Source organism: Tympanuchus pallidicinctus, unplaced genomic scaffold (genome assembly GCF_026119805.1).
Source record: "Tympanuchus pallidicinctus isolate F22 unplaced genomic scaffold, pur_lepc_1.0 scaffold40, whole genome shotgun sequence".
In the NCBI taxonomy this organism is placed as follows: Eukaryota; Metazoa; Chordata; class Aves; order Galliformes; family Phasianidae; genus Tympanuchus; species Tympanuchus pallidicinctus.
In genome coordinates, this window is record NW_026294759.1 from 332,135 (window position 1) to 359,957 (window position 27,823).

General features: G+C 42.2%; 1 protein-coding gene across 3 annotated transcripts in view; it reads right to left on the reverse strand.

Moving 5' to 3' along the window:
* The window catches only part of TSPAN9 (tetraspanin 9), a 147,852-nt gene extending 120,315 nt beyond the window's left edge, over positions 1-27,537 (reverse strand). For 2 of the 3 annotated variants that reach the window (XM_052701691.1, XM_052701690.1), the window contains exon 1: positions 27,391-27,537. In XM_052701691.1, coding sequence (XP_052557651.1) covers positions 27,391-27,400 — 10 coding nt within the window. In that variant the 5' untranslated portion in view covers positions 27,401-27,537. The remainder of the gene's footprint in view (positions 1-27,390) is intronic. The other variant, XM_052701692.1, reaches the window with a different exon arrangement.
* Between the last annotated feature and the right edge of the window lie 286 nt (positions 27,538-27,823).

Below are 27,823 nucleotides of genomic sequence, written 5' to 3' on the forward strand. Positions count from 1 at the left end.
ACAGGGTCTCCCCTGAGTCTCCTTTTCTCCAGATTAAGCAATCTCAGATCCCTCAGCCACTCTTCATAAGACTTCTGTTCCAGAACCTTCACCAGTTTTGTTGCCCTTTTCTGGACATGCTCCAGAGCCTCAATGTCCTTGTAGTGAGGGGCCCAAAACTCAACACAGCATTCAAGGGGCAGCCTCATCAGTGCAGAGTACAGAGCAGTGTTCACCTCTCTAGTCCTGACGACTACCCTATTTCTTTTACAAGCTAGGATACCATTGCCTTTCTTGACCATCTGGGCATACTGCTGTCTCAGGTTCAGCCAGTTGTCAACTAACAACCCCAGATCCTTTTCCTCCATGCAACCACTCTGCCCAAAGCCTGTAGCAGTGCGTCAGTTACATTTTTGTAACTGACATGTGGGACCCAGTGCTTGGTCTTGCTAGAGCTCATAAAATCTTCCAACTCAGGGATCTCAGAACCCTGAGGATAACAGGCCTGACTATTAAAGACAGAAGAAAAGAAGGCATTGAGAAGCATTGAGAAGCTCAGCTTTTCCCTCATTCTTGGTGACAACATTTCCAATTGCATCTAATAAAGGCAAGAGATTCTCCTTGGCTCTTCTATTGCTATTAATTAAAAATGCTTTACAAATATATTATCTTTAACAATAGTGTCCAGACTATGTTCTTGCTGGGCTTTTGCCTTTCTAATTTCTCCTCTGCGTACCCTCACAACATCCTTGTACTTTTCTCGAGTTGCTTGACCCTTTTTCCAAAGATAATGAACTCTCTTTTTTGCCCTACAGTCTTAGCAAAAGCTCCCTAATAGCCAGGCCAGTCTTCTACCCTCACAGCTCATCTTCTGGCACAGGAAGACAGCCTGTTCCTGAACCTTGAAGATTTCTTTCTTGAGCAGTGTCTTGCACTTCTGGACTGACTCCTTTGACCTTCAGGACTATTAAGGGATTCACCCAACCGACATCCTAAACAGTCCAAAGTCCACTCTCTAGAAGTCCTAGAAGGAGTAGCAGTTTTGCTGACCTCCCTCCTGACTTAATAGCTCTTAAAGAGCACTAGAGAGGGAACAAGTTGCAGAAATCTTTCTCCCAGGTCTCTAACTTGTCCTAATCAAAATGAACAGCAGAGGTTGGCTTCAACCAACATCTTGAGTTCAATGTAAAATGTTCAAAAAGCCCATTCCTCCTCTCTATGTCACTTTAGTTTCTACAATCTGAATAGGAGCAGCTTTGTTTTTATTTCATCTTCAGTCTAACAAAAAAATTCTTCCAGTTCTACAACAGTAAACTCATCGTTTTGATATTATGACTTCTTGCCAAACCTCTCTGAAGTCTTAATTTATTATGCACGGTTGATGTCCAAAAACTACCCAGGTGTATGGTAAAGCTTCATGATAGAATTCACTTTCCAGTAACATAACAAGTTTATGAAACACATCAGCCTCACTACATGAGAGCGTACCAACAGCTATTCTGTACAGCATACAAGTGGAAATGATAAGGGAAACCAAGCAAAGACAGAACCTGCAGCGCTTTTAAGATACCGCAGCAAAAAAAGAGAGACATATTTTCCATCCTCATTGATTACAGTCCAAGCCATTCTAATCTAAAATCTTGGAAAACGGCAATCCATAGCTTTTCATCAGTCTCAGCACCACAAGAAAAAACACAAAACTCATAACCCTCTGTACTGCTCTGAGCGCATAGTTTGCTTGCCTCTGCTCCTGAGACATCCTGTCTCTCAGATCCAAACATACCCTGAAACACATAACCTGAAATACATATATTACATATGTATACATATATACATATACATATATAATACATCTATATATAAAACAAGTGATGCACAAACAATTCTTCACCACTCGCTGATTGATGCCCAGCTAGTCGCCGAGTAGTGGTAAGCCAAGTGATGAACTCCCCTCACTCTCAAACATTCCTTCCACGTGATCTTACATGATACTGAATATTCCTTTGGACAGTTTGGACAGAAATACAGTATCATCCCAGACAAAATTAAAAACCGGGGAAAACATAACTTTGAAGCATAGAATAAGAAAAGACCAACTCAAGTCCTTTGGAAATTAATTCAAAATTACATACCAACGACAGAAAAAAATAAAAAATAAAAAAACAAAAAACAACAAAGGAGAAGTACTTCTGCATTCTTGAGGAAAAAGTTAACAGCACTGCCCTTCAATATATTTCAGTCATTGACACCTCTCTCCTTTCTGAAACAAGACAGTTCAAAGCAGCCATGAAATCACACAGGAAGCACAAGCAGCATGCTCTCAAAGCTACTCAAATGAAAAACTACACTTTCTCCTTGACTGCACATCAGACAACTACACAACAGTGCTACAAAAGCACAAGTGCTGGTAGGAGACAGGTCTTTAGTTTTCAAAACAAATGAAAGTAATAAAGTTATTTGCTAGAAATAAAAATATAATACATAGTTAACTAATCTCCATTCTTCTGGCAATGACGAAAAGAAAGCTGCTCTCCTGAAGAGCACTTTCTAAAATGTTTCAGCTGCCACCTAGTGTTAAAATTAATGTAAAAGCTGGCCAAGATGAAGATGAAATACACGAGCTAAAAAATTATTTATTATGCTGTCTTCTTAGTCGCCATAAATTAAAAATAAAGTCAATTTTTTAAAAGCGCTGTAGGCAAATCTTGGTACGGTGTGATTCTGCCCTGTAGCAGTGTTGTTGGCTTTTTGGTTTTTGGGTTTTGGGATTTTTTTTAAATCAACTTCAGACCTCTGTTCCTAAGAGAACTGGAAAGAGCCCAAGGGAAAGTTCTGCTAGATGGTGAAGAAAGAAATGATGAGAATTTTAAAAGAGAAAAGAATTCATCACCTATTTCTACAGCCCAAGCTGTAAGATATGCAAACATTAAAACTAAAGGAGAACTACAGAGACAATTCACTGTATTTTAAGTACCCTTTTTATATAAAAACATAACTGAAAAACCTTATTCTCCTCCACAACTCCTACACGTGAATTTTAATGAGAGTTTAACTAGCACGCGGAACTAGAGAAGCCTTCCTTGAAGGGCATACAGTCCTTTTCCAGCAAATGAAGCGAACTCCTGCACACCAGTGACAAAGTTAACATACCAAAAAGCAAGACTCCTAAGAGTATTCGGTACACAGTTAAGAAAGGCAAGTACTCTAAAAAGAAAAAAATAAACTATCAAGATAAGCTATCCAGTGGGGCTAAGACACAAAAATCCAAATTAGGTTTTAGTTACTGGAAAAAAAGGCACTATCACAATCAAGATAACATTCACGAGAGACAGAAGTGAGGACAGGGTACAGAGGAGCACAACATGCATTCTGACACTGTACAGTGCTGCTAGAAAAGCCAAAGCTCAACTGCATTTGAAACTGGCAAGGGACATCACAGGCAACAAGAAAAGCTACCTCAGCAGTAAAATAAACAAGGGAAACATGGGCCTGCTGAGGGGCAAATGGTGCAATATTGACAGATACAGAGAAGGCTAAGGTTCTTCATGTCTTCTTGGCCTCAGCCTTCACAGGAAAAGTCTCAGGTCCCTGCTTCTGGACATAGGCCTCAAGGTGCAGAAGAATCAGGACTGAGCCACAGAGCTGTAACAATAAACACACACCTCAACCCAGAGAAGTACCTGAAAGCAGACAGTTTGTGCTCTACGATGCTTAAAGAACAGGTTGATGTACTAGCAAAACTGTTCACCAACTGTGCTTGAAACCTTCCAGAGATCACAGTAGGCCTCACATGACTGGAGAAAAATAAATATTTCATATGCTTTCAAACAGGAAAAAAGGACAACCTGCCTAAGTCGTTGGGTTAACTTCACTTTGATACCTGCAAAACAATCATGAATTCACAAAATCATCATGTTTTTAAGCACCTTCTCAAGATCATTTAGTCCAGACTCTTCACCTACACTGGGTCAGCTGCAGCAGGTTGCATAGGACTGTGACCAACTGGGTTCTACGCATTGACAGGCTTTGCCCCTTCAGTCTCCTCTGCTCCAGGCTGAACAGTCACAGCACTCCCAGCCTCTCCTCACACTGGTCCCCTCATCATTCTTGTGAAGCTTTTCTGGATGAGTTCCAATACGTCCATATCTTTTTTTTTACTGAGGAACAGTACTTCAGAGGTAGCCTCACCCTGCTGAGCAGAGAACTGTCTTCCTTGAGCCCTTTTTGCTGCTGGACTTCCTTGCCAAAGCACGTGTGGCTAGTCAACTTGTTGCCAGCCAAGACCTCACAGTCCATTTCTACAGAACTGTTTTCCAGATGTTTGGCCCACAGCAGGTACTGGTGCATGAAGACAGTACTCCTGGAGCATGTTTCTGGGCTTCAAAGACGATGGTGAATTGAAACAATGAACAATGTTTCATCGTTTCAACAATTATTTCATACAACATGAACCTAGTTTCAAACCTCTTATGATAAAACAACCGGATTTGTGAACAAAGAGAAAGCACTAGGTATCATCTCTCTCAGTTGCAGCAAGCCTTTCAGTACTCTCCCACAGCAATTGCGTATCATTACTGTCTGCATGGGTTGACAACTAGGTAAGAGAAAAGCTGACTGGGATGCTGGGCTCAAAAGCAGTGACTGAACCATCATACGCAATCCAGAGGCTAGTGAAAATAAAATACCAGGGAAGCCTATCTTGAGATTTGTCCTTCTTAGGCTCTGGAGAGGGTGACAATACTAGGGGATGCAGTAAATGTGCTCCAGAGCACGGTTACTATTTTGAGAGCGCTAGATATACCAGAGAAATGGGCCACCAGGAAAAGACAGACTTCTGCTGAAAAGGACCAGGACAACTAAGGTGCAGAAGGAATTAAACTTAGCAAGAAACATGAAAAATAACAAGAAGGGATTCTTTAGACACAGTGGGCAGAAGAGACAGGCAAAGGAGAGCATGCCCCTGATAAACAACAATGGAGAACTAGCTTTATCAGACACGGAAAAGGCTGAGTGCTTAACAAGATCACCGCCTCGGTCTTCACTGCCGGTCAGGTTTCCCATGCCTTACTTCAACAAGAACAGAAAGATCATTTGTTTTTCGGTCACTACACCCAACACAGTTTCCGACCACCACTTCTCCCACCATTCCTTCTCTGCTCATAAACAGTAGATCCAATGGCATGCTCCTCCTGGTAGGCTCTCTCATCAGCTGCAATAGAAAGTTATCTTCCACATACTCCAGTAACCTCCTCGGCTGCTCTACAGACTCAAAATACTCATAAGCAGAGAGATACCACACTGCCTCTCCTTCCTTGCCTATCCCTTAGAGCCCTCCACTGCAGCACTCCAGCCATGAAAACAATCCCACCATGTTTCAGTGACGGGGAGTAGGTCATAGTTCTCCTGTCAGACCACTGCTTCTGCCTCCTTCTGTTGTCCATGCTGATGTGCACTGGTACAGATGCACTTCAGTTGGACTACTGGTCTCACCTCTGACCCTGGAATGCTGTCCCTAGGCTCATCTCTAGCAAGCCATTTTATCCCCTTACCCCTTCAAACCCAGTTTAAAGCCTTCGCAATGAGCCCTGACAACTCTGAGCCAGAATCCATTTCCCCCTTTGACTAAGATGGTCCCCTCTCATTGCTAGCGGGTCTGGTGCCAAATAATTTGTCCCATGATCAAAAAAACCCAAAATGCTTCTCACGGAACCAGCCTCTTAGCCATATGTTTATCAGGTGGGTCTTCCTGCTCCTCTCAGTTTCTGTTCCTACTACCAAAGGAATGGAGGTTACCACCACCCAAGCTCCTGCTCCATAAACTAACTGCCCCAATGCCCTGAAGTCCCACTTGAAAGCCCTCTGGCTCCTCCCTGCAACTTCATCACTGTCTACCTGAAATACTAGGAGCTGCACCAGGTCAGGAAGCTTCTGACTGACATCCCTGACCCGGGCACCACGGAGGCAGGAGACTTCCCTGGAAGGTCCAGTCAGCATACCAGGCCCTCAGTTCCCCTCAGAAGGGAGTCTCCTATGACCATTACTCTTCTTTTGTTCTTGACAGAGACTGTCCTGAGGCATGGGGTTGACTGTCTCATACTAGACAGCCCTCTGGAGGGACTTTCTTCAATTTCTTCATTTACCTGTCTTTCTTGCCCGCGGGCCTCATATCAATTATACAAAGAAAGCTGGGGAGGTGAGGTAAGGCCAGGAGCGGGGTTATCTGCCATCCCAAGCAGAAACCTGTTTCCATTCATCATCTCCCAACCCCCTCCCCCCCCCGCATTGCCGCAGTAGGGTAGGGGATCCACTGCTACTTGTGGAGTGTTCCCCGGACCAGGCTGTCGGGCCGAGTCCTGAGAGATCTGCAAGTGCAAGTCAGGAGACAGCTCCAGATTCTGCCAGCAGAAACGGAAGGAGGGGCTTGGACCGACTTGCCCCTTGCTCTATCATTGGATGTCACTGAGAAGATCCTGGCTTCTGGTTGGTCTCTTCTCACTGGTGACAGGACGAGGGGAAATGGCCTTAAGTTGCTCGAGGGCAAGTTTAGGTTGGATATGAGGAAAAACTTCTTTACTGAAAGGGGTTTTATGCATGGAATAGGCTCCCCAGGGAGGTGGTTGAGTCACCATCCCTGGATGTCTTTAAATACCGTTTGGATGTGGTGCTCAGGGACATGATTTAGTGGAGGGTTGTTAGGGCACTATGGTTAGGTCGTGGCTGGACTCGATAATCTTTTAGTTCTTTTCCAACCTGAGCAATTCTGTAATTTTACACTGCTCTCCAACAGATCAGTTCTCAACCTATACTGGTACCTGAGGTTGTTCTTGCTGCGATGCAAGACTCTACACTTGCCCTTGTTGTATTTCATTAAATTTTTCCCCACCCAACTCTCCAGCCTGTGCAGGTCTCGCTGGATGGCAGCACAGCCTTCTGGAGTGTCAGCTACTCCTTCCAGTTTTGTGTCATCAGCATACTTGCTGACCATGCACTCTATTCCCTCATCCAAGTCATTGATGAATATAGTAAATAGCACCTGTCTCAGTACCGACCCCTGAGGGACCTCATTAGACACAGGCCTCCAACTAGACTCCTTCCTACTGACCACATCTCTCTGACTTCTTCCATTCAGCCAGTTCACAATTCATCTCACTACCCGATTGTCCAGACCACACTTACTTTCTTAGTTTAGCTGCAAGGATGTTGTGGGAGACAGTGTCAAATGCTTTACTGAAATCAAGATAGACCACATCCACTGCTTTACCATCATCTATCCACCTGGTTATTTCTTCATAAAAGGCCATCAGGTTGGTCAAGCATGGCTTCCCCTTGGTGAAGCCATGCTGAGTACCTCTAATGACCCTCTTTTCCTTGATATGCCTAGAAACAACACCACTTGTTTCATCACCTTTCCAGGGATGGAGGTGAGGCTGACCAGCCTATAGTTACCCAGGTCCTTCTTCTTGCCCTTTTTGAAGACTGCAGTGACATTTGCTCCAGTCCTCAGGCATCTCTCCTGTTCCCCAGGACTTACCAAAGATGATGGAGAGTGGCCTAGCAAAGACTTCTGCCAGCTCCCTCAGCACCTGCATGCACCCATCAGGCCCCATGGATTTATGGATGTTCAGATTGCTCAACTGGTCCATAACCCAGTTTTCATCAACTGAGGCAACCTCCTTCTTTACCCCGGCTTCTTCTGAGGCCTCAGGGGTATAGGGCTCATCAGGGCAGCCTCCAGCAGTATAGACAGAGACAAAGAACTCTGCCTTCATTGTACCTTCTGCCACCATGGCACCCACCTCATTTCATCAGTGGGCCTACATTGCCTCTAGTGTTTGTTATATCTGCAGTGTATTTAAATAATCCTTTTTTGTTGTCCTTGACCCCTCTCGCAAGGTTTAATTCTAAGGGGGCCTTAGCTTTCCAAGCTGCCTCCCTACATCCTCTGATAACAATCTTATATTCCTCCCAAGTGGCCAGCCCCTTCTTCCATGATATGCAAACTCTCTTCTTCCATTTGAGCTTGCCAGCAGTTCCTTGTTTAACCATGCATGTCTCCTGGCTCCCTTTTTTGACTTCCTACCTGCTGAGATGCTCTGATTTTGAGATTGCATAAGTTCAGGGATGTGAATTTCCCAGATGTGAGAGACAAGAAGCCTGTCTGCCAGTAAAGACTGAGGCAAAGAACTCACTGGGTACCTGAGCCTTCTCCATGTCTGTTATTGCCAGTTCTCCATTCTCATTTATCAGAGAGTTACACTCTCTTTGGTCTGCCTTTCCTGATCAGTGTACCTACAGAATCCATTCTTGTTTTTTTAAATCCCTTACTAACTGCAGTTCCACCTGCATTTTGGCTTTCCTGATCCCACCTCTGCGCTTCCAGGCAATCTCCCTGTATTCTTCCTAAGTGACATCTCGTTTCCATTTGTACATATCCATTTCCCTCAGTTTGACCAGCACATCCTTGCTGAGCCATTCTAGTTTCTTGCCTCCCCTGCTTGTTTTCTCATACTGGGGATCAGAGAGCTTTGGTGCTCTCCTTAAAGAGTTGCCAGCTTCACCCCACTCCTTTGTCTTTAAGGGCAGCTTCCCAGAGATCTCCCTAAGTAATTCCTTAAATAGCTTGAATTTTGCTGTCCTGAATTTCAGGGTGCTGACTCTGCTTTTTGCCAGGCCCATCCTCCTCTAGATCACAGACTCTACCAGGGCACAGTCATTACAGCCCAGTGTACCTCTAATCTTAACCTCTTTATTGAGCTCATCTCTGGTGAGTACCAGATACAGAAACATTTCTCCTCTGGTTGGTTTGTCTAATACCTGGACCAGGAAGATACCGTCAATATTCTCCAGGAGTCTACCACATTGCTTGCAGCCCACCATTTTGCTTTCCATGTGGTTGAAATCCCCGAACAAGATGAAAGCCTGTGAGCACAACAAACTGCAATCAAAGCAAGAAGGCTTCATGCAAAGGCTCCCCGTGAACAGGCAGCCTGTAGTACACCCCAACAATCAGACGTCCCTTATTATTATATCCTTCCAACTTCTCCTGCCTATTACTCAGACTGTGTTCATTGGTGTAGAGGCACTTCAGCCACACTATTAGCAATGTTATCTTCTCTGAGGAGTACTCATGAGAACCTTTGGGATGACTCAGCATTTCCTCCCACACACACTTTTCTAAAGTGACAGCATTCCCTGGCCCTTTCCTATAACAAAGAATTCCACCTCCTTCCTCCACTGAATCTAGTTTAAAGCCCTGGTAATCAGTCCAGCCAGCTTGCTTCTCAGAACACTTTTGCCCCACCAGTACCCACATGATGAGTTTCTCAAAAAGGCCTGTCCGAGGTCATAGAACCCTAAGCCCCGATCATGACACCATCCACATAGCCAGTAATTTACCTGACCCATTCTCCTCCTTCTTTCCAGTTGCCAATCACATGGACAGAAGAGAACACTACTTGCACTCTTGATCCCTTCAATGTCTTTCCAAGGGATGTAAAGTCTCTTTTAATGTTCTGCAGTTTTACTGCCATGGCCTCCTGAGACCCAACTCGAATGAGAACAAATGTATAGTAGTCATCTGTTTCATCAGATATGGTAGCCTCATCTTGACATCTCTAACATGCACCCTGACAGACAGCAAATCTTGCTGGAAAGACTATCTAGTCAGCAAATGGGGGTTTCAGAGCCCCACCCCTCAGCATGGAGTCCTCAATTACTAAGGCATGCATTTTTTTGGTGGCGCTAGTTCTGATGTGGTCCCTTTGTTAGTCCTGCTTAACAGGCTTGTTGTTTCCTGGGTTTTGACTACTTTCCACACTCTTTTCTTTTTCCTTCCCCAGAGTCTGGTATCTGTTGTTCATGGGCATATGTGGCCTCCTTCTGCTCCAAGCAGAGACGAAAGTCCAGCATGTTACTGTGACATTTTTCCTCAAAGTGGGAAGCTGGCTTAGCTTCTTCCCCTTGCGGAGACTTAGGACAGGGCTATTGGTCAGCACATGTCAGATTTCCTCCTATTCATCTCCCTCTCCAATTCCCAGATACTTCTCAGCCTAGTAATTTCATCTTGCAGCTCAGCCATCTGCTCAAGAAGTTTATTGAGAAGGGTGCACTCCCACCCATGACAATCCTCTGTAAGTCTCCTGAGGGATTTCCAGATTCCAGAGTTCTCCACAGCTGAAGGTCCCTGGGAGGTCCATCTATGTGTATGCATTAGCCCTGAAGGGCTGTGGCCCCTCTGGGTTTCTGACTCAGCCCAGCTGCTGCGGTAGGTAGTCATGTTTGTTCTAATAATGTCATTACCTAAATTAAGACTTCACATCAATCAAGAAAAGATTTACTGACACAAACTTTAAGAGCAGCAGTAACCCAGCAGGGTCAAATCAAATCACTGCCTGGAACACAAGAGTCTGATGTAATACTTGGCTTTGAATTGATCTCATGACTCTCAGTTACACATAGAGAAACAGTCACCCACATTACACATCTACTTTTGTTCAGCATTTTTGTGAAATCTGTCAAAAAAATTCAATACTGTTCACACCATTGTCAGCAGTAAGCATTACATCACAGTAAGTGGCCTGTCTCAAAGAAGCACAGTTAAATAAATATTTAGGAGGGCAAATGACAAATGGAGTTTTAAAACAGAGAATTATGTTTATGTAAATATTTCACAGGAATGTCAAAGTTTCTAAAGTAGAGTAAACCAGGACTTGTTCAGAAAGTACAAAATTTTTAAAATCACTTTTTGCTCAGCCACACACCTCCACGGTGGTGCTGTTGCTCTGTGCACATTCTCAGCACTACTGCTGCATAGGCATGCTCAGGTACTACAACCATCACATGTATTATTATTTAGGAATTTCCTATCCTCTGTGTTGACTGTTCTACAACAGTGGGCAGACTAATACCTGGGGGCCTGCAGCATGTTTTCCTTCTTCTTTCTGACACTCCCATAGTGCAATCCCGCTGCACTAAGCCTGTTTTTGCTGACAAAGAAACATGGATCCAGTGTGATTGAGCAGCCTTCCCTTCACATGACTCCACATACATTCTTACAATGTCAGAAGTTCACTGGTTCCCTGAGAAGTAAATGTACAGGCACATTGGTCAGACCGGAGTAAAATTAATGTTCACATCCTGCAAGCTCTCCACTTAAAGGACAGGACTGTGTGCAGTCTTGAAATGCTAACTGCTACAATCTCACAAGAAATTGCAACAATCTTATAGAGGTCATTGTCTCATAGAGAATCTCAGATAAGGGAGGTTGAAAACTTGAAAATCCCTAATTAAACATAGTGAGTATAGAATAGACTTAAAGATAGACCCAAACATACAAAATCGCTCCCAAAGTAATATTTCTTGAGTATAACATGTGGATATTCATTATATATGTCCAGAACTGTTTTAAATACACTAAACTCATAGATCCATCACAAACCCTGATGACAACTTCTACAATCTACAATGATTGTATACTACTTGTCATACAGCATCTCTTACTGTTTTTCCCACATTCGCCTTCCAGTGAACCTCCCCTTTTTGTACCATGCCAGAGAGTAACCCAAAGCTTCCTTTAAGAAACTTGCAAGACTACCAGATCATAAGATTATAGAAGATATATAATAATTTTGTCAGGAATTTGTCTAAGCTTGGCTGGATTGCTTGAACTGCATCCTCATCCACTAAATGTAGACAGCTGGTACAAGCCAACTGTAAACCACTGTTCCCAAACAAGTAACAATTGTTAAAAAAAATAAAACCAAACAAGACACCAAACCTAGAGCTTAGTCTATGTTTTGTTATGGGCTGCTATGAAAGGAAGCATTTGCATGAAAAACAAAAGCAGGAAACATTAAAAAATGTACGTTCCTTGACATCAGCTCTTTCACTGCATAGTGCATCACACTAACAAATAATAGACACTGCATACAACTTTAAAGTAGAAAAAAAGCCAACAGCAGAGCAGCCAACACTTGTCAGAAATTTTACAAGTATCCTTATAAAAATCTGTCTTTTAAAATGAAAGTCACTTGAAAAAAAAGTGCATCTGATACTATCTAATTCCACCTTAATTTGCACAAACTCTTTAAATTAAGGATTACAAATTAATAGGACAAGAAGATATTCATCATATGAGATTTGCTCAGTAACTTCCTTTTTTTTCCTCCTAGCAGCACTATGTGACAAGTCCACTATCATTTCTTTCAGCTGGAAACAACTGAAAAAGCATTCTCATGTCAGAGGCAGAGCCCCAACAGAGTCTGATTCTGCCTTAAGTTTACTTTCCACCTGAATTCAAACATCCTGTAAACAGGAATCTTCCTGCTTTTGCAACTGCTTCCCACACACCTGTGCTTAGTGTCACAGGTACTGAATTCCATTCATTTTCTTAGCCATGCAAACTTCTATCTCCATGCCCATACTCTATCACTCTTAATACTGCTAGCAGTGTTTATTAAAATCTGGCTACGTGCTCACCTCTAGTAGAAAAGGTAAAAATACATACACAAACTAAATGCTATCAATCCAGAGCTGACATTTTATCTTGCTTAGCATCCATTGGGACAATTTAAAACATGTGTAACTTATTCCCTGGTCGCACAACAGACTTTTGTTGATTGCTAATGAAACAAAGAAATCAATGCAGAGAGACTCAACAGCAAAAGTTTAATTACTATTAAGCAGGAACTCTTACTGACAGCACTGGATGCATAGGAGTAATACTCCTATCAAGCATACCTTATATGATACAGCATGCCTCCCCATTTACAATGCTACATCACAAATCCCATTCATAACATTTTAAGGGCTACTATGGTGTTGCAAGAAAACATTACTTCTAATGCTTACTCCAGCTAGGTTTATAGGGATATATTAACAGAATATTTTGTGTAATTATTTCTTCAAATCACTATCAATGATCACAAATCACTTTCAGTTTTCATCAGACTTTACTGGCTGGTTTTGTATTGAATGCCTGAAAGAAATCTGAAGTAGTTTTATCAACTGTCAACTCAAATAATTGCATCAGTTAAATGAAATTTGATTGATACCGCTCAATTAGAAAAGTAAGTTTCCTGCAGAGTTACTTTTGTGAGTCTCTCCAAGAGGCTCTGAAACAGAACAATGACGGCAAATTAGAGGAAATACAAACTGGTTTTCTACTCCTACATCCTGAGCTCGGTATGGCAATAGTGCATTTGTCATGCTTTCCTCATTAATGTTACTGTGTTGTTTTTTTGTCCCCAGATATTGAATGCTGAATCTTAGCTGACTAATCAATTCCTCTATTTTCCTTCTTATACAGTGTATAAGAGTAGGGACTCTAAAACAAGTAAGCTTCTACAATTCTAGGTCAACTAATCCCCATGTCAGCCCAAGGGCAATAAAGATGCAGGCAGCAAAGGCAGTATGGAAAAGATGAAACAGCTGAATAGCATAGCTTAGCCACGAACAATACAGAGAGGAGTGCAAGTTAATACCTTCCCAGTAAATAAATTGTGTTCCAGTAAGAACACAAAGAGGAGGGTGATTGATAGCTTCATGAAGGAGACAGAACTAGGACTAGTGACTATTGTTACCTAGATATATGCTTAACTTTTTTCAAATGCACTGAATGGTCAGCGCATGTATCTGCCCTAGCAAAGACATCTATAATCCTGAACAATACACTGTACAAAAAAAAAAAGTGGTCCATATCAGGAAAAAACTTCTGTGTTTTTTCTTGGGGGTGTCCCAGATGCCTGAAGATCTGCAGCAACTGGACAAAGTGCCAGGAAACAGACTAATAGGAAACAATTTTATATTGGCTCAACAGAGAGTTGGAAGTTCTGACGATTTTCCCCCTTCTCCAAAACCACAGCTCTGCAGAAGCTTTGTGACAAGCAATAGTGAAAATGAGCTAAAGAAGACCAGAGAATGATGTTCCATCAGTAAATATATTCATCTCTGCATTTTCACATTCCTCTCAATCAAGGAAGAGTAAAGTCTCACTTAGTCTTTCAAGCATGAGATTTAGTTTCAAACACCACTAAAAACTCAAAGTGAAAACGTTATTTAAGATTTTTAATGTGGAGAAAAATCTTCCTGAGGGAGAGGAACACAAATCTGATTTTCTAATGGTTCAGAAGTAATAAGAAAATGTTTTCTTGGTGACACCATACAGCACCTCTTAAATTAATTAACAATGGGAGCAAAAATTCCAGGTTCAATTAACCTGAGTAATTAACAGTATCTCTGTGACAAATAATTTTCCTTTCTCCCCATCAAAGTGGAGATTAAAGTTTACAGCATATTATAACCTAGCTATATCGTATTACTTAGCAACTTACACAGGCTACACGGGACAGAATCAATTCTATTTGAGGTCTTTGAAAAAAAAAAAAAAAAAGATGCAAATAAACAAAAAGAAACAAAATTACTCTTACCATGACAGAGGCCAATCCCAAGGCTGTTGCTTCACAGAATGTTCTCTTCCTTAAGCTATCTTAGCAGGACTTTCAGTAACATTCCTGACCGCCTAGCCTAATACTACCCATTTAATTGCACAAGTTCTGTAAATGACAAAGAACATAGACTTATGTCAAGAACTCATATGAAATACAAACAAAATGTCAGGTGCAGAACACCTAGGTGAATTACATATATATATATTTATAAACACACATCTCCTATACAGTCAGGTCAACAATTTATTTCTGCAATTGTAAGCCAGCCAAAGAAGTTAATGAAATCTGTTCTCATAATTCTTTCACTTTCATTCTCTGATCTCCTTTTGGGCTAAACTGCACAGCATGTATTTGTACAATACTTCTCAGGCCCTTCTCTCTGTGCCTCATTCCATCCAGCACAGTACAAAGAATTTGGAAGCAATAACCCTCCTTACAAATTCAAAACAAACTAGACAAGTGAAAAATAGACCTGCCCCAAAATTCAATTATTTAAAACAATTTGATATGCATAAATTTCAGTATATTTCACAGAAACTAAAAACCCCTTTCCTATTCTGTTCAATGTGACAAAATCCTATCCTCTTAACAGAAACTGACACCTTCAAAAACAAAGCCCTTGAGTTACAGTAAAGGGCTATCTGAAATCCCATAGCTAACACTGATCATCAAGGTAAAGAAACTGATGGAATTTCTAGGCCTGCGTTAGACACAGGACACTAACTTTTAAATTTGAAACAGTTTCAGTAAAATAATGGAAAGTGTAGAAAACTGCATATTCCTGTACATGCAAGAAAAATGTTTGAAATATCATATTTTCTCTCTCTGTAGACATGCATTCTTTCACATATTATCATTATAGGAATCCAACCTATGCCCCTTTACCAGTGTAACACGATCATACAGTATAATTAGTGTTTCAATAGTGCCATGGATTTGGACCAGATCCATAATGTAAACATTAGCCAAATACAGTACATCCTAGTGCCCAGTGCTCACATAATCTTGTGACTTAAGACACTCACTTGGTATGCTTTCTTTCCTGGGGGTAGAGTTAAGGCTGGTGTGCGAATTCTCAATTTCGTACTATAAAACATTTTAAATTTCACAGTGAATCATGTATTAATTTTCACAGTATTAAATTTTGAAGAGGTCAAGATAAAAAAAGTTCACAGCACTGCAATCATAACACGTGGCAGTAAGGAAACTCCTAGGCCAAAAATCAACCATTTCAATATTCCTCAGCTATATTTCCACTGGTGTCCTCCCTCACCCAGGAGTACAGTCCAGCTTAACTAGGACATGGGAATTAACAGAGCAACATTCAGATCATGACAGACATGCACAACTACTAAACCAAACAATCATTACTAGATGTTAACACACAGCAGTCTTACAGAAAAGACACTTTATGCCTAAACTAATGCTTTTTATAGATGGCTTAAATGCTACACCATGACATTTCATAGATTCTTTAATTGATAGACTGCAGCATTCTGCCTTATACAAATGTTACCTATATGAATACTTAACACCATCCAGCTATATCTGTGCTGCCTTGTAAGAGAAAGTTCCAGAGGCTATTTGTGTCCTATAAAAAAGTACAGATTTTAAACTAGTTGTGCACCTCTTAATACATATTGCTTTTTTTTTTTTTTTTCCCCAAAAAACATACGGAACCCTCAAGTTAGATTTTCCATAGTAGCTGGACAACAAAAATACTGCTTTGATGCTGAAAAATCCCATATCTTCTGTTCTCCCTTACATAAACAATTTTAGGATCAATGCCATACTCCTAAGACTGTGTCACTAGCCATTGCGTGGCATCACCTGCAATGACAATTTACACAAGAATAAAAGCGAGCTTCAACATTTTTTTTTCTTAGCCTCATCTAATACGTTCTTCACCTTTTCCAAGCTGCCCAAAGGAAATTCTTTCCTTTCACAGACCATAATCTCTCATCATTCATCCCCAAACGTACAATAGCACACGTTCCTTGCCTACAGTTGTTTTTACAAGTTTAATATAAGCATCAGAAAAGCATTTGGCAAGTCAAGACTATTATCCTTCAGCTGGACCCACTGCTGGGCCTCCCTGTAGCATTCAGTGTGGAACATATGACATGACAGAACATATGACTAAAAAAAGCCTCTCTCTCCTTTCTCTCTCCCTTCCTTTCACAGAAGGTCCAGAAGCTGGTTCCTCTCTATCAGAAACAGTCAAATACTGCATAGTCCAACCACGTGCCAGGCAAAGCTATGTTCCCAAAGAAGAATACAAAAACACGAAGAAGTAGCTCTGCAGCTCATCCATAGGACAGCAAACATAAGGCTAACAGACTGTTTTTCCAAGCTGATTTGTAAGTGTACACTTGCATAAAACAACATAATTAATGAAAGAGTTAACGAAAGTGGTTCATAGACTTAATATTTTGTACCAGGCCAATAGCACGGTCTTCCCTGATTGCTTTCCCTCCAAATGTCAGATACAGGTAAGAAAGCAGACGAAGAACAATGTTAGCGATCAATTAGAATTACTGTACTCTCCAGTTACATTTGCTTTGCTACTTGGCAGCACTTCAATGCATGAGCATTGCATTGCAACCATTTTACTCTGAACTCTCTCATCTTTTGTGCCAAGAAATTAACAGATTACAACAAGGTTTCATAAGGGCTCGGTCTTAGTCAAATTCATCTCCCTTTAACGTTAATGGAAGCAGCATTAAAGATTAGATTAACTTACTGCGAGTATCCTTCACAGAGATCTTTCCTACTTGAGGTAACTGGATGTATGCCAAAATAAAAGTTCCAGAGCAAATCTAGAGAGGTGAAGTGAACCTCTTTGCCTTTTGGACTAAACTCAAATCAAAAACAATTTCTTCAAGAGAACAGAAATAAGGGCTTGAGGGGAAAAAAATGAAACAGAAGTTATGTCAAATCCCACCTCACTTTGAAAAAAAGGAACAAGTCTAAACACTGTCTCTAGATCATAATACACTGACTCCACGCAGATATGAATTTAAATATTGACAACAGGTAAATTATTAAAACAGACTAACAGAAACTGAAGGAAAAACAGAAATTTGAGGAAAGGTAAACATCAATTTGTGTGCCAAATTAAATCAGAACTACTAGTTTAATCCTTCCTTTTGTATTTAGACATGCTATCACCACCAAGACACCTGACTAAACGCTTACAGCAACAAGAACTGATTAACCAAGACCTCTCCTGCTGAACTCTTCTCCATTAGTCCCACTTTCTGATTGGTCTCATTATTGTTTCTAGTGACTACTGCTATAACAACAACAACAAAAAAAAATAACATGAAAACAAACAACAAAAGACTCAGTGTTCATGGTACTTTCAAGACTAAATTGCACCACACCAGCGCTGGGAGGGTGCTACAGAAACAGCAAACCAGCCAGCATGCGACGAGGACTTCCACCAAACATGTGGAAAAGAATTACAGAACAGTAACATTTCCAGTGTTCAAAAGCTTCATACAAACTACTGCAACTATATACAAAAAAGAGAGATTGGTTATTAACAAATATTCACAAAACTTGACCAACATAAATGTTTGAATTATACTACACTTGGTTGTAAATGAGTGCTTTCCTTCAATACGCATCACTGTATCACGTACAGTAGCTAATGGAATTCCCCAGTACTGGTCTCATTTAACACTGTCATCGATGGCCTGGATGAAGGTCCTCAGCAAGTTTGCTAATGAACTCTAGGAGTGGCTGACACACCAGAAGGCTGTGCTACCATTCAGCAAGACCTCAATAGACTGCAAAGTTGGGTGGATAATAATCTGATAAGGTTCAACAAGAGCAAGTATAGAGTCCTACACCTGAGGGGGAATAATCACACACATCAGTATAGATTAGGGAGTGACTTGCTGGAGAGTAGCTTTGCAGAGAAGAAACTGGGAGTCCTGCTGGACAAGAGATTGACCATGAACCTGCAGTGCCCCTGTGGACAAAAAGGCCAGTGGTATTCTGGGGTGCATCAAGTGTGGCCAGCAGGTCAAGGGAAGTTGATCCTTCCCCTCTACTCTCCCTTGGGAAGCCCACATCTAAAGTACTGTGTCCAGTTCTGGACTCCCCAGTTCAAGGAAGACTGGCAACTCCTAGACTCCAGCAGAGAGCTACAAAGATGATTACAGGCCTGGAGCATCTCCCTCTTGAGGAAAGGCTGAGACCTGGGACTGGAGATCTTACCAATGTTTACAAATAAATCAAAAAAAATCTTACAAAAAAATCTAAAGAGCAAGTGCCAACTGGATGGGGCCAGACTCTTTTCAGTGGTGCTCAGTGACACAACAAGGGGCAACCAGCACAAATTGGAACTCAGACAGTTCCATATCAACATGACAAATTACTTCTTTGAGGGCAACAAAGCACTGGAACAGGCTACCCAGAGAGGTTGTGGAGTCTCCTGCCTGGACACCTTTCTGTGGAACTCACTGTAGGGAACTAAAGAATCTAGTTAAGCAGGTAGTTTCCACTTGATGATCTCCAGAGATCCCTTCCAGCCCCCAAAATTCTTCTGTGTTGTTTTCAATCCTTCATAACTTCAGCTGCACTTTCTTTACACAGAGCAAAGCAATAACCTTCATTCACAGGAGGCTACATTCTTAACATAAAATGCACAGCAAAGGTGATTTGGGGATATGTACACATCAAACTTTGCAAAATAAAGTTAGCTGAACACTATTGGTAGAACTTCCTTTCACTGAAATTAGAAATTAGTAATAACTACATAGCGGTTACACAGTGCAACCCCTTGTGTACAGATAAAATTATACCAATTACATTATTTTTCCTATGAGTTCTTCCCCATAGTCTCCCAAACTCAGGATTCCTTCAACTTCAAGCTCTGCCTCCTTCAATTCTTCAAGTCAAATGACTTCAATTAGGAGTAAACTTGCTAGATCCCAGAAAACCAAAATACAGAAAGCCTATGGAGCCCTTTACTCTCTAGGATTTGATCTCAGTTTCCTAGTATGAAGTCACAAGCTTTTATGCTAAGGCTCCTTCCAACCTGCTTGGTATAATATATTTTTTCCTCTGTTCCTCCTTGTTCAGTTTACCACCTCATCCTTCCTCCCCTTTAGCCTACTGACTTCTCCCTTCTCCCCCTCCAGTTCCTTCTCCAGTCTAGCCCAGCCACCTCCACAGACATACCACATAAAGAAGAGCTCTCATGGTCCTCTCTCTGCAGCTCTCATGGTTCTATGAATGGGTGAGGTTGACATAGTTCATCATACCTTATTATGAGAATATACACACCAGTCTAAGCAGTCATAAATCAGCAAAGTCTATACTCAGAAGCCAGTCCTATTTTAACAACATCACTATAACCAATAACACTTAGTTCCCACAGTTCAGCTGATTACTAGAGACATGCAGTGACTCCAAACTCAGAAATACAATCACCTTTTTACTAGTTAATGCAGTTTGCTTCCCTTTTTTTAGATTTATAATAGAGTTTATGGAAATAAACACAATAGCTATTAGTCACTCCCATCTTCAGAAATATCAGGCATTAGAACAGCATGACAGAGTTTGCATTATAACAGAGAACTTGGACAGCAACAGGAAGAACTTTCAAAAGAGCATAAGAAAAAAAAATTATGTTGTACATTTTGAAACTAAGATCAGTCTTTAATGTTATCACTTCAGTGTTATCACAGATAAGAGAATTCATGCTGGAACGAACCTGAAGTCACATATTCAAACTGCTGTTCAATACAGGATCAGCTATGAGGCATAACAAAATGATCATGATATCTTAGACAACACTGACGCTCACAATCAACCCTCTACTTTTCTCAAGAGAGATTAACAGGAATGCCCATCTCTCCACTCAGAAGGTTGAAAAGATCACTAAGATCATTTAGTCCAACATTGATCCATGCCTCTGACCACTCAGCACAACATCTACCTTTTCTTGAAAAGCTCCACGGACAGTGACTCAACTGCCTCCCTGGGATCCTGTACCAACACCTCACAACTCTTTCTGAGAAGAAATTTTTCCTAATATCCAACCTGAACATTCTTTCCAGAGGCAACCTACATTACCTCTAGTCCTACCGCTAGCTATCTGGGAAGTCAACCCCCACCACACTACATCCTCCTTTCATGTAGCTATAGAGAGCAACAGGGTCTCCCCTGAGTCTCCTTTTCTCCAGATTAAGCAATCTCAGATCCCTCAGCCACTCTTCATAAGACTTCTGTTCCAGAACCTTCACCAGTTTTGTTGCCCTTTTCTGGACATGCTCCAGAGCCTCAATGTCCTTGTAGTGAGGGGCCCAAAACTCAACACAGCATTCAAGGGGCAGCCTCATCAGTGCAGAGTACAGAGCAGTGTTCACCTCTCTAGTCCTGACGACTACCCTATTTCTTTTACAAGCTAGGATACCATTGCCTTTCTTGACCATCTGGGCATACTGCTGTCTCAGGTTCAGCCAGTTGTCAACTAACAACCCCAGATCCTTTTCCTCCATGCAACCACTCTGCCCAAAGCCTGTAGCAGTGCGTCAGTTACATTTTTGTAACTGACATGTGGGACCCAGTGCTTGGTCTTGCTAGAGCTCATAAAATCTTCCAACTCAGGGATCTCAGAACCCTGAGGATAACAGGCCTGACTATTAAAGACAGAAGAAAAGAAGGCATTGAGAAGCATTGAGAAGCTCAGCTTTTCCCTCATTCTTGGTGACAACATTTCCAATTGCATCTAATAAAGGCAAGAGATTCTCCTTGGCTCTTCTATTGCTATTAATTAAAAACGCTTTACAAATATATTATCTTTAACAATAGTGTCCAGACTATGTTCTTGCTGGGCTTTTGCCTTTCTAATTTCTCCTCTGCGTACCCTCACAACATCCTTGTACTTTTCTCGAGTTGCTTGACCCTTTTTCCAAAGATAATGAACTCTCTTTTTTGCCCTACAGTCTTAGCAAAAGCTCCCTAATAGCCAGGCCAGTCTTCTACCCTCACAGCTCATCTTCTGGCACAGGAAGACAGCCTGTTCCTGAACCTTGAAGATTTCTTTCTTGAGCAGTGTCTTGCACTTCTGGACTGACTCCTTTGACCTTCAGGACTATTAAGGGATTCACCCAACCGACATCCTAAACAGTCCAAAGTCCACTCTCTAGAAGTCCTAGAAGGAGTAGCAGTTTTGCTGACCTCCCTCCTGACTTAATAGCTCTTAAAGAGCACTAGAGAGGGAACAAGTTGCAGAAATCTTTCTCCCAGGTCTCTAACTTGTCCTAATCAAAATGAACAGCAGAGGTTGGCTTCAACCAACATCTTGAGTTCAATGTAAAATGTTCAAAAAGCCCATTCCTCCTCTCTATGTCACTTTAGTTTCTACAATCTGAATAGGAGCAGCTTTGTTTTTATTTCATCTTCAGTCTAACAAAAAAATTCTTCCAGTTCTACAACAGTAAACTCATCGTTTTGATATTATGACTTCTTGCCAAACCTCTCTGAAGTCTTAATTTATTATGCACGGTTGATGTCCAAAAACTACCCAGGTGTATGGTAAAGCTTCATGATAGAATTCACTTTCCAGTAACATAACAAGTTTATGAAACACATCAGCCTCACTACATGAGAGCGTACCAACAGCTATTCTGTACAGCATACAAGTGGAAATGATAAGGGAAACCAAGCAAAGACAGAACCTGCAGCGCTTTTAAGATACCGCAGCAAAAAAAGAGAGACATATTTTCCATCCTCATTGATTACAGTCCAAGCCATTCTAATCTAAAATCTTGGAAAACGGCAATCCATAGCTTTTCATCAGTCTCAGCACCACAAGAAAAAACACAAAACTCATAACCCTCTGTACTGCTCTGAGCGCATAGTTTGCTTGCCTCTGCTCCTGAGACATCCTGTCTCTCAGATCCAAACATACCCTGAAACACATAACCTGAAATACATATATTACATATGTATACATATATACATATACATATATAATACATCTATATATAAAACAAGTGATGCACAAACAATTCTTCACCACTCGCTGATTGATGCCCAGCTAGTCGCCGAGTAGTGGTAAGCCAAGTGATGAACTCCCCTCACTCTCAAACATTCCTTCCACGTGATCTTACATGATACTGAATATTCCTTTGGACAGTTTGGACAGAAATACAGTATCATCCCAGACAAAATTAAAAACCGGGGAAAACATAACTTTGAAGCATAGAATAAGAAAAGACCAACTCAAGTCCTTTGGAAATTAATTCAAAATTACATACCAACGACAGAAAAAAATAAAAAATAAAAAAACAAAAAACAACAAAGGAGAAGTACTTCTGCATTCTTGAGGAAAAAGTTAACAGCACTGCCCTTCAATATATTTCAGTCATTGACACCTCTCTCCTTTCTGAAACAAGACAGTTCAAAGCAGCCATGAAATCACACAGGAAGCACAAGCAGCATGCTCTCAAAGCTACTCAAATGAAAAACTACACTTTCTCCTTGACTGCACATCAGACAACTACACAACAGTGCTACAAAAGCACAAGTGCTGGTAGGAGACAGGTCTTTAGTTTTCAAAACAAATGAAAGTAATAAAGTTATTTGCTAGAAATAAAAATATAATACATAGTTAACTAATCTCCATTCTTCTGGCAATGACGAAAAGAAAGCTGCTCTCCTGAAGAGCACTTTCTAAAATGTTTCAGCTGCCACCTAGTGTTAAAATTAATGTAAAAGCTGGCCAAGATGAAGATGAAATACACGAGCTAAAAAATTATTTATTATGCTGTCTTCTTAGTCGCCATAAATTAAAAATAAAGTCAATTTTTTAAAAGCGCTGTAGGCAAATCTTGGTACGGTGTGATTCTGCCCTGTAGCAGTGTTGTTGGCTTTTTGGTTTTTGGGTTTTGGGATTTTTTTTAAATCAACTTCAGACCTCTGTTCCTAAGAGAACTGGAAAGAGCCCAAGGGAAAGTTCTGCTAGATGGTGAAGAAAGAAATGATGAGAATTTTAAAAGAGAAAAGAATTCATCACCTATTTCTACAGCCCAAGCTGTAAGATATGCAAACATTAAAACTAAAGGAGAACTACAGAGACAATTCACTGTATTTTAAGTACCCTTTTTATATAAAAACATAACTGAAAAACCTTATTCTCCTCCACAACTCCTACACGTGAATTTTAATGAGAGTTTAACTAGCACGCGGAACTAGAGAAGCCTTCCTTGAAGGGCATACAGTCCTTTTCCAGCAAATGAAGCGAACTCCTGCACACCAGTGACAAAGTTAACATACCAAAAAGCAAGACTCCTAAGAGTATTCGGTACACAGTTAAGAAAGGCAAGTACTCTAAAAAGAAAAAAATAAACTATCAAGATAAGCTATCCAGTGGGGCTAAGACACAAAAATCCAAATTAGGTTTTAGTTACTGGAAAAAAAGGCACTATCACAATCAAGATAACATTCACGAGAGACAGAAGTGAGGACAGGGTACAGAGGAGCACAACATGCATTCTGACACTGTACAGTGCTGCTAGAAAAGCCAAAGCTCAACTGCATTTGAAACTGGCAAGGGACATCACAGGCAACAAGAAAAGCTACCTCAGCAGTAAAATAAACAAGGGAAACATGGGCCTGCTGAGGGGCAAATGGTGCAATATTGACAGATACAGAGAAGGCTAAGGTTCTTCATGTCTTCTTGGCCTCAGCCTTCACAGGAAAAGTCTCAGGTCCCTGCTTCTGGACATAGGCCTCAAGGTGCAGAAGAATCAGGACTGAGCCACAGAGCTGTAACAACAAACACACACCTCAACCCAGAGAAGTACCTGAAAGCAGACAGTTTGTGCTCTACGATGCTTAAAGAACAGGTTGATGTACTAGCAAAACTGTTCACCAACTGTGCTTGAAACCTTCCAGAGATCACAGTAGGCCTCACATGACTGGAGAAAAATAAATATTTCATATGCTTTCAAACAGGAAAAAAGGACAACCTGCCTAAGTCGTTGGGTTAACTTCACTTTGATACCTGCAAAACAATCATGAATTCACAAAATCATCATGTTTTTAAGCACCTTCTCAAGATCATTTAGTCCAGACTCTTCACCTACACTGGGTCAGCTGCAGCAGGTTGCATAGGACTGTGACCAACTGGGTTCTACGCATTGACAGGCTTTGCCCCTTCAGTCTCCTCTGCTCCAGGCTGAACAGTCACAGCACTCCCAGCCTCTCCTCACACTGGTCCCCTCATCATTCTTGTGAAGCTTTTCTGGATGAGTTCCAATACGTCCATATCTTTTTTTTTACTGAGGAACAGTACTTCAGAGGTAGCCTCACCCTGCTGAGCAGAGAACTGTCTTCCTTGAGCCCTTTTTGCTGCTGGACTTCCTTGCCAAAGCACGTGTGGCTAGTCAACTTGTTGCCAGCCAAGACCTCACAGTCCATTTCTACAGAACTGTTTTCCAGATGTTTGGCCCACAGCAGGTACTGGTGCATGAAGACAGTACTCCTGGAGCATGTTTCTGGGCTTCAAAGACGATGGTGAATTGAAACAATGAACAATGTTTCATCGTTTCAACAATTATTTCATACAACATGAACCTAGTTTCAAACCTCTTATGATAAAACAACCGGATTTGTGAACAAAGAGAAAGCACTAGGTATCATCTCTCTCAGTTGCAGCAAGCCTTTCAGTACTCTCCCACAGCAATTGCGTATCATTACTGTCTGCATGGGTTGACAACTAGGTAAGAGAAAAGCTGACTGGGATGCTGGGCTCAAAAGCAGTGACTGAACCATCATACGCAATCCAGAGGCTAGTGAAAATAAAATACCAGGGAAGCCTATCTTGAGATTTGTCCTTCTTAGGCTCTGGAGAGGGTGACAATACTAGGGGATGCAGTAAATGTGCTCCAGAGCACGGTTACTATTTTGAGAGCGCTAGATATACCAGAGAAATGGGCCACCAGGAAAAGACAGACTTCTGCTGAAAAGGACCAGGACAACTAAGGTGCAGAAGGAATTAAACTTAGCAAGAAACATGAAAAATAACAAGAAGGGATTCTTTAGACACAGTGGGCAGAAGAGACAGGCAAAGGAGAGCATGCCCCTGATAAACAACAATGGAGAACTAGCTTTATCAGACACGGAAAAGGCTGAGTGCTTAACAAGATCACCGCCTCGGTCTTCACTGCCGGTCAGGTTTCCCATGCCTTACTTCAACAAGAACAGAAAGATCATTTGTTTTTCGGTCACTACACCCAACACAGTTTCCGACCACCACTTCTCCCACCATTCCTTCTCTGCTCATAAACAGTAGATCCAATGGCATGCTCCTCCTGGTAGGCTCTCTCATCAGCTGCAATAGAAAGTTATCTTCCACATACTCCAGTAACCTCCTCGGCTGCTCTACAGACTCAAAATACTCATAAGCAGAGAGATACCACACTGCCTCTCCTTCCTTGCCTATCCCTTAGAGCCCTCCACTGCAGCACTCCAGCCATGAAAACAATCCCACCATGTTTCAGTGACGGGGAGTAGGTCATAGTTCTCCTGTCAGACCACTGCTTCTGCCTCCTTCTGTTGTCCATGCTGATGTGCACTGGTACAGATGCACTTCAGTTGGACTACTGGTCTCACCTCTGACCCTGGAATGCTGTCCCTAGGCTCATCTCTAGCAAGCCATTTTATCCCCTTACCCCTTCAAACCCAGTTTAAAGCCTTCGCAATGAGCCCTGACAACTCTGAGCCAGAATCCATTTCCCCCTTTGACTAAGATGGTCCCCTCTCATTGCTAGCGGGTCTGGTGCCAAATAATTTGTCCCATGATCAAAAAAACCCAAAATGCTTCTCACGGAACCAGCCTCTTAGCCATATGTTTATCAGGTGGGTCTTCCTGCTCCTCTCAGTTTCTGTTCCTACTACCAAAGGAATGGAGGTTACCACCACCCAAGCTCCTGCTCCATAAACTAACTGCCCCAATGCCCTGAAGTCCCACTTGAAAGCCCTCTGGCTCCTCCCTGCAACTTCATCACTGTCTACCTGAAATACTAGGAGCTGCACCAGGTCAGGAAGCTTCTGACTGACATCCCTGACCCGGGCACCACGGAGGCAGGAGACTTCCCTGGAAGGTCCAGTCAGCATACCAGGCCCTCAGTTCCCCTCAGAAGGGAGTCTCCTATGACCATTACTCTTCTTTTGTTCTTGACAGAGACTGTCCTGAGGCATGGGGTTGACTGTCTCATACTAGACAGCCCTCTGGATGGACTTTCTTCAATTTCTTCATTTACCTGTCTTTCTTGCCCGCGGGCCTCATATCAATTATACAAAGAAAGCTGGGGAGGTGAGGTAAGGCCAGGAGCGGGGTTATCTGCCATCCCAAGCAGAAACCTGTTTCCATTCATCATCTCCCAACCCCCTCCCCCCCCCGCATTGCCGCAGTAGGGTAGGGGATCCACTGCTACTTGTGGAGTGTTCCCCTACTGCCTCTCTTACAGGAATGCAAATGATGCTGCAGGAGTTATGTTCTGATCCCATAGTCTTCTCATGCAGCTTTATTAATAATAATCTTTATTAATAAAAAAAATAAAACACACGTGCCCTAAGCCAAAATTGCCAGAATCTCCACAACTCCATTACAGAAAAGGCCCGAGGCGTTAGAACTGCAGCTTGAACAGCACAGGTCTAAAAGTTTGCAAGGCAAACATCTGGAGGCAGAAACTATATTAGCTCCATCAGTTTTCGTTCCTGGAGTTCAGTAAAATGCAAGATGGAAACAAAAGGCAGAGGAAGAAGTCCCACAGCCCACCGGGACTATGCTAGTGTCCCTCGCCAAGCCTGCTCTCCGTGCAACTGGCTCCCCACAGCACCCACGACTGGCTTTCCCACACCACCCCACTCTGCCTACTCCCAAGGCTGGGAGGCATCCACAACTTTCCCGCCAGCTGCCCGCGGCTTCGGAGCTCACCCTCGCTCATTTGAATAGACCGGACCGGACCGGACCGGACCAGGCTGTGTCGGGCCGAGTCCTGAGAGACCTGCAGGCGCAAGTCAGGAGACAGCTCCAGATCCTGCCAGCGGAAATGGAAGGAGGGGCTTGGACCGACGCTACTAAGTTGGGAGGAGCTAGGGGCGCTGACCAGGGGTAAGCTCCAGCCCTACGAGGGGAGGGAATTCTGACGGCGCTGGATTCGTACGTGCTCGTTTCTGCTGGCATACCAACTACGTGGCGTTCGGAGGGAGAAAAGTGCGGCCATAGCGCACCAGTTCTCCTGTCTGAGCTCTGCCTGGAGCCTGTTCACCAGAGATGCCCGACCTGCTCCCTTTGCAGCCCACGTGCACCACGAGAGATCCCTGAGGCTCCCCAGGCTAGATGCCAGGGGCAGCACCCTTCTGCACCC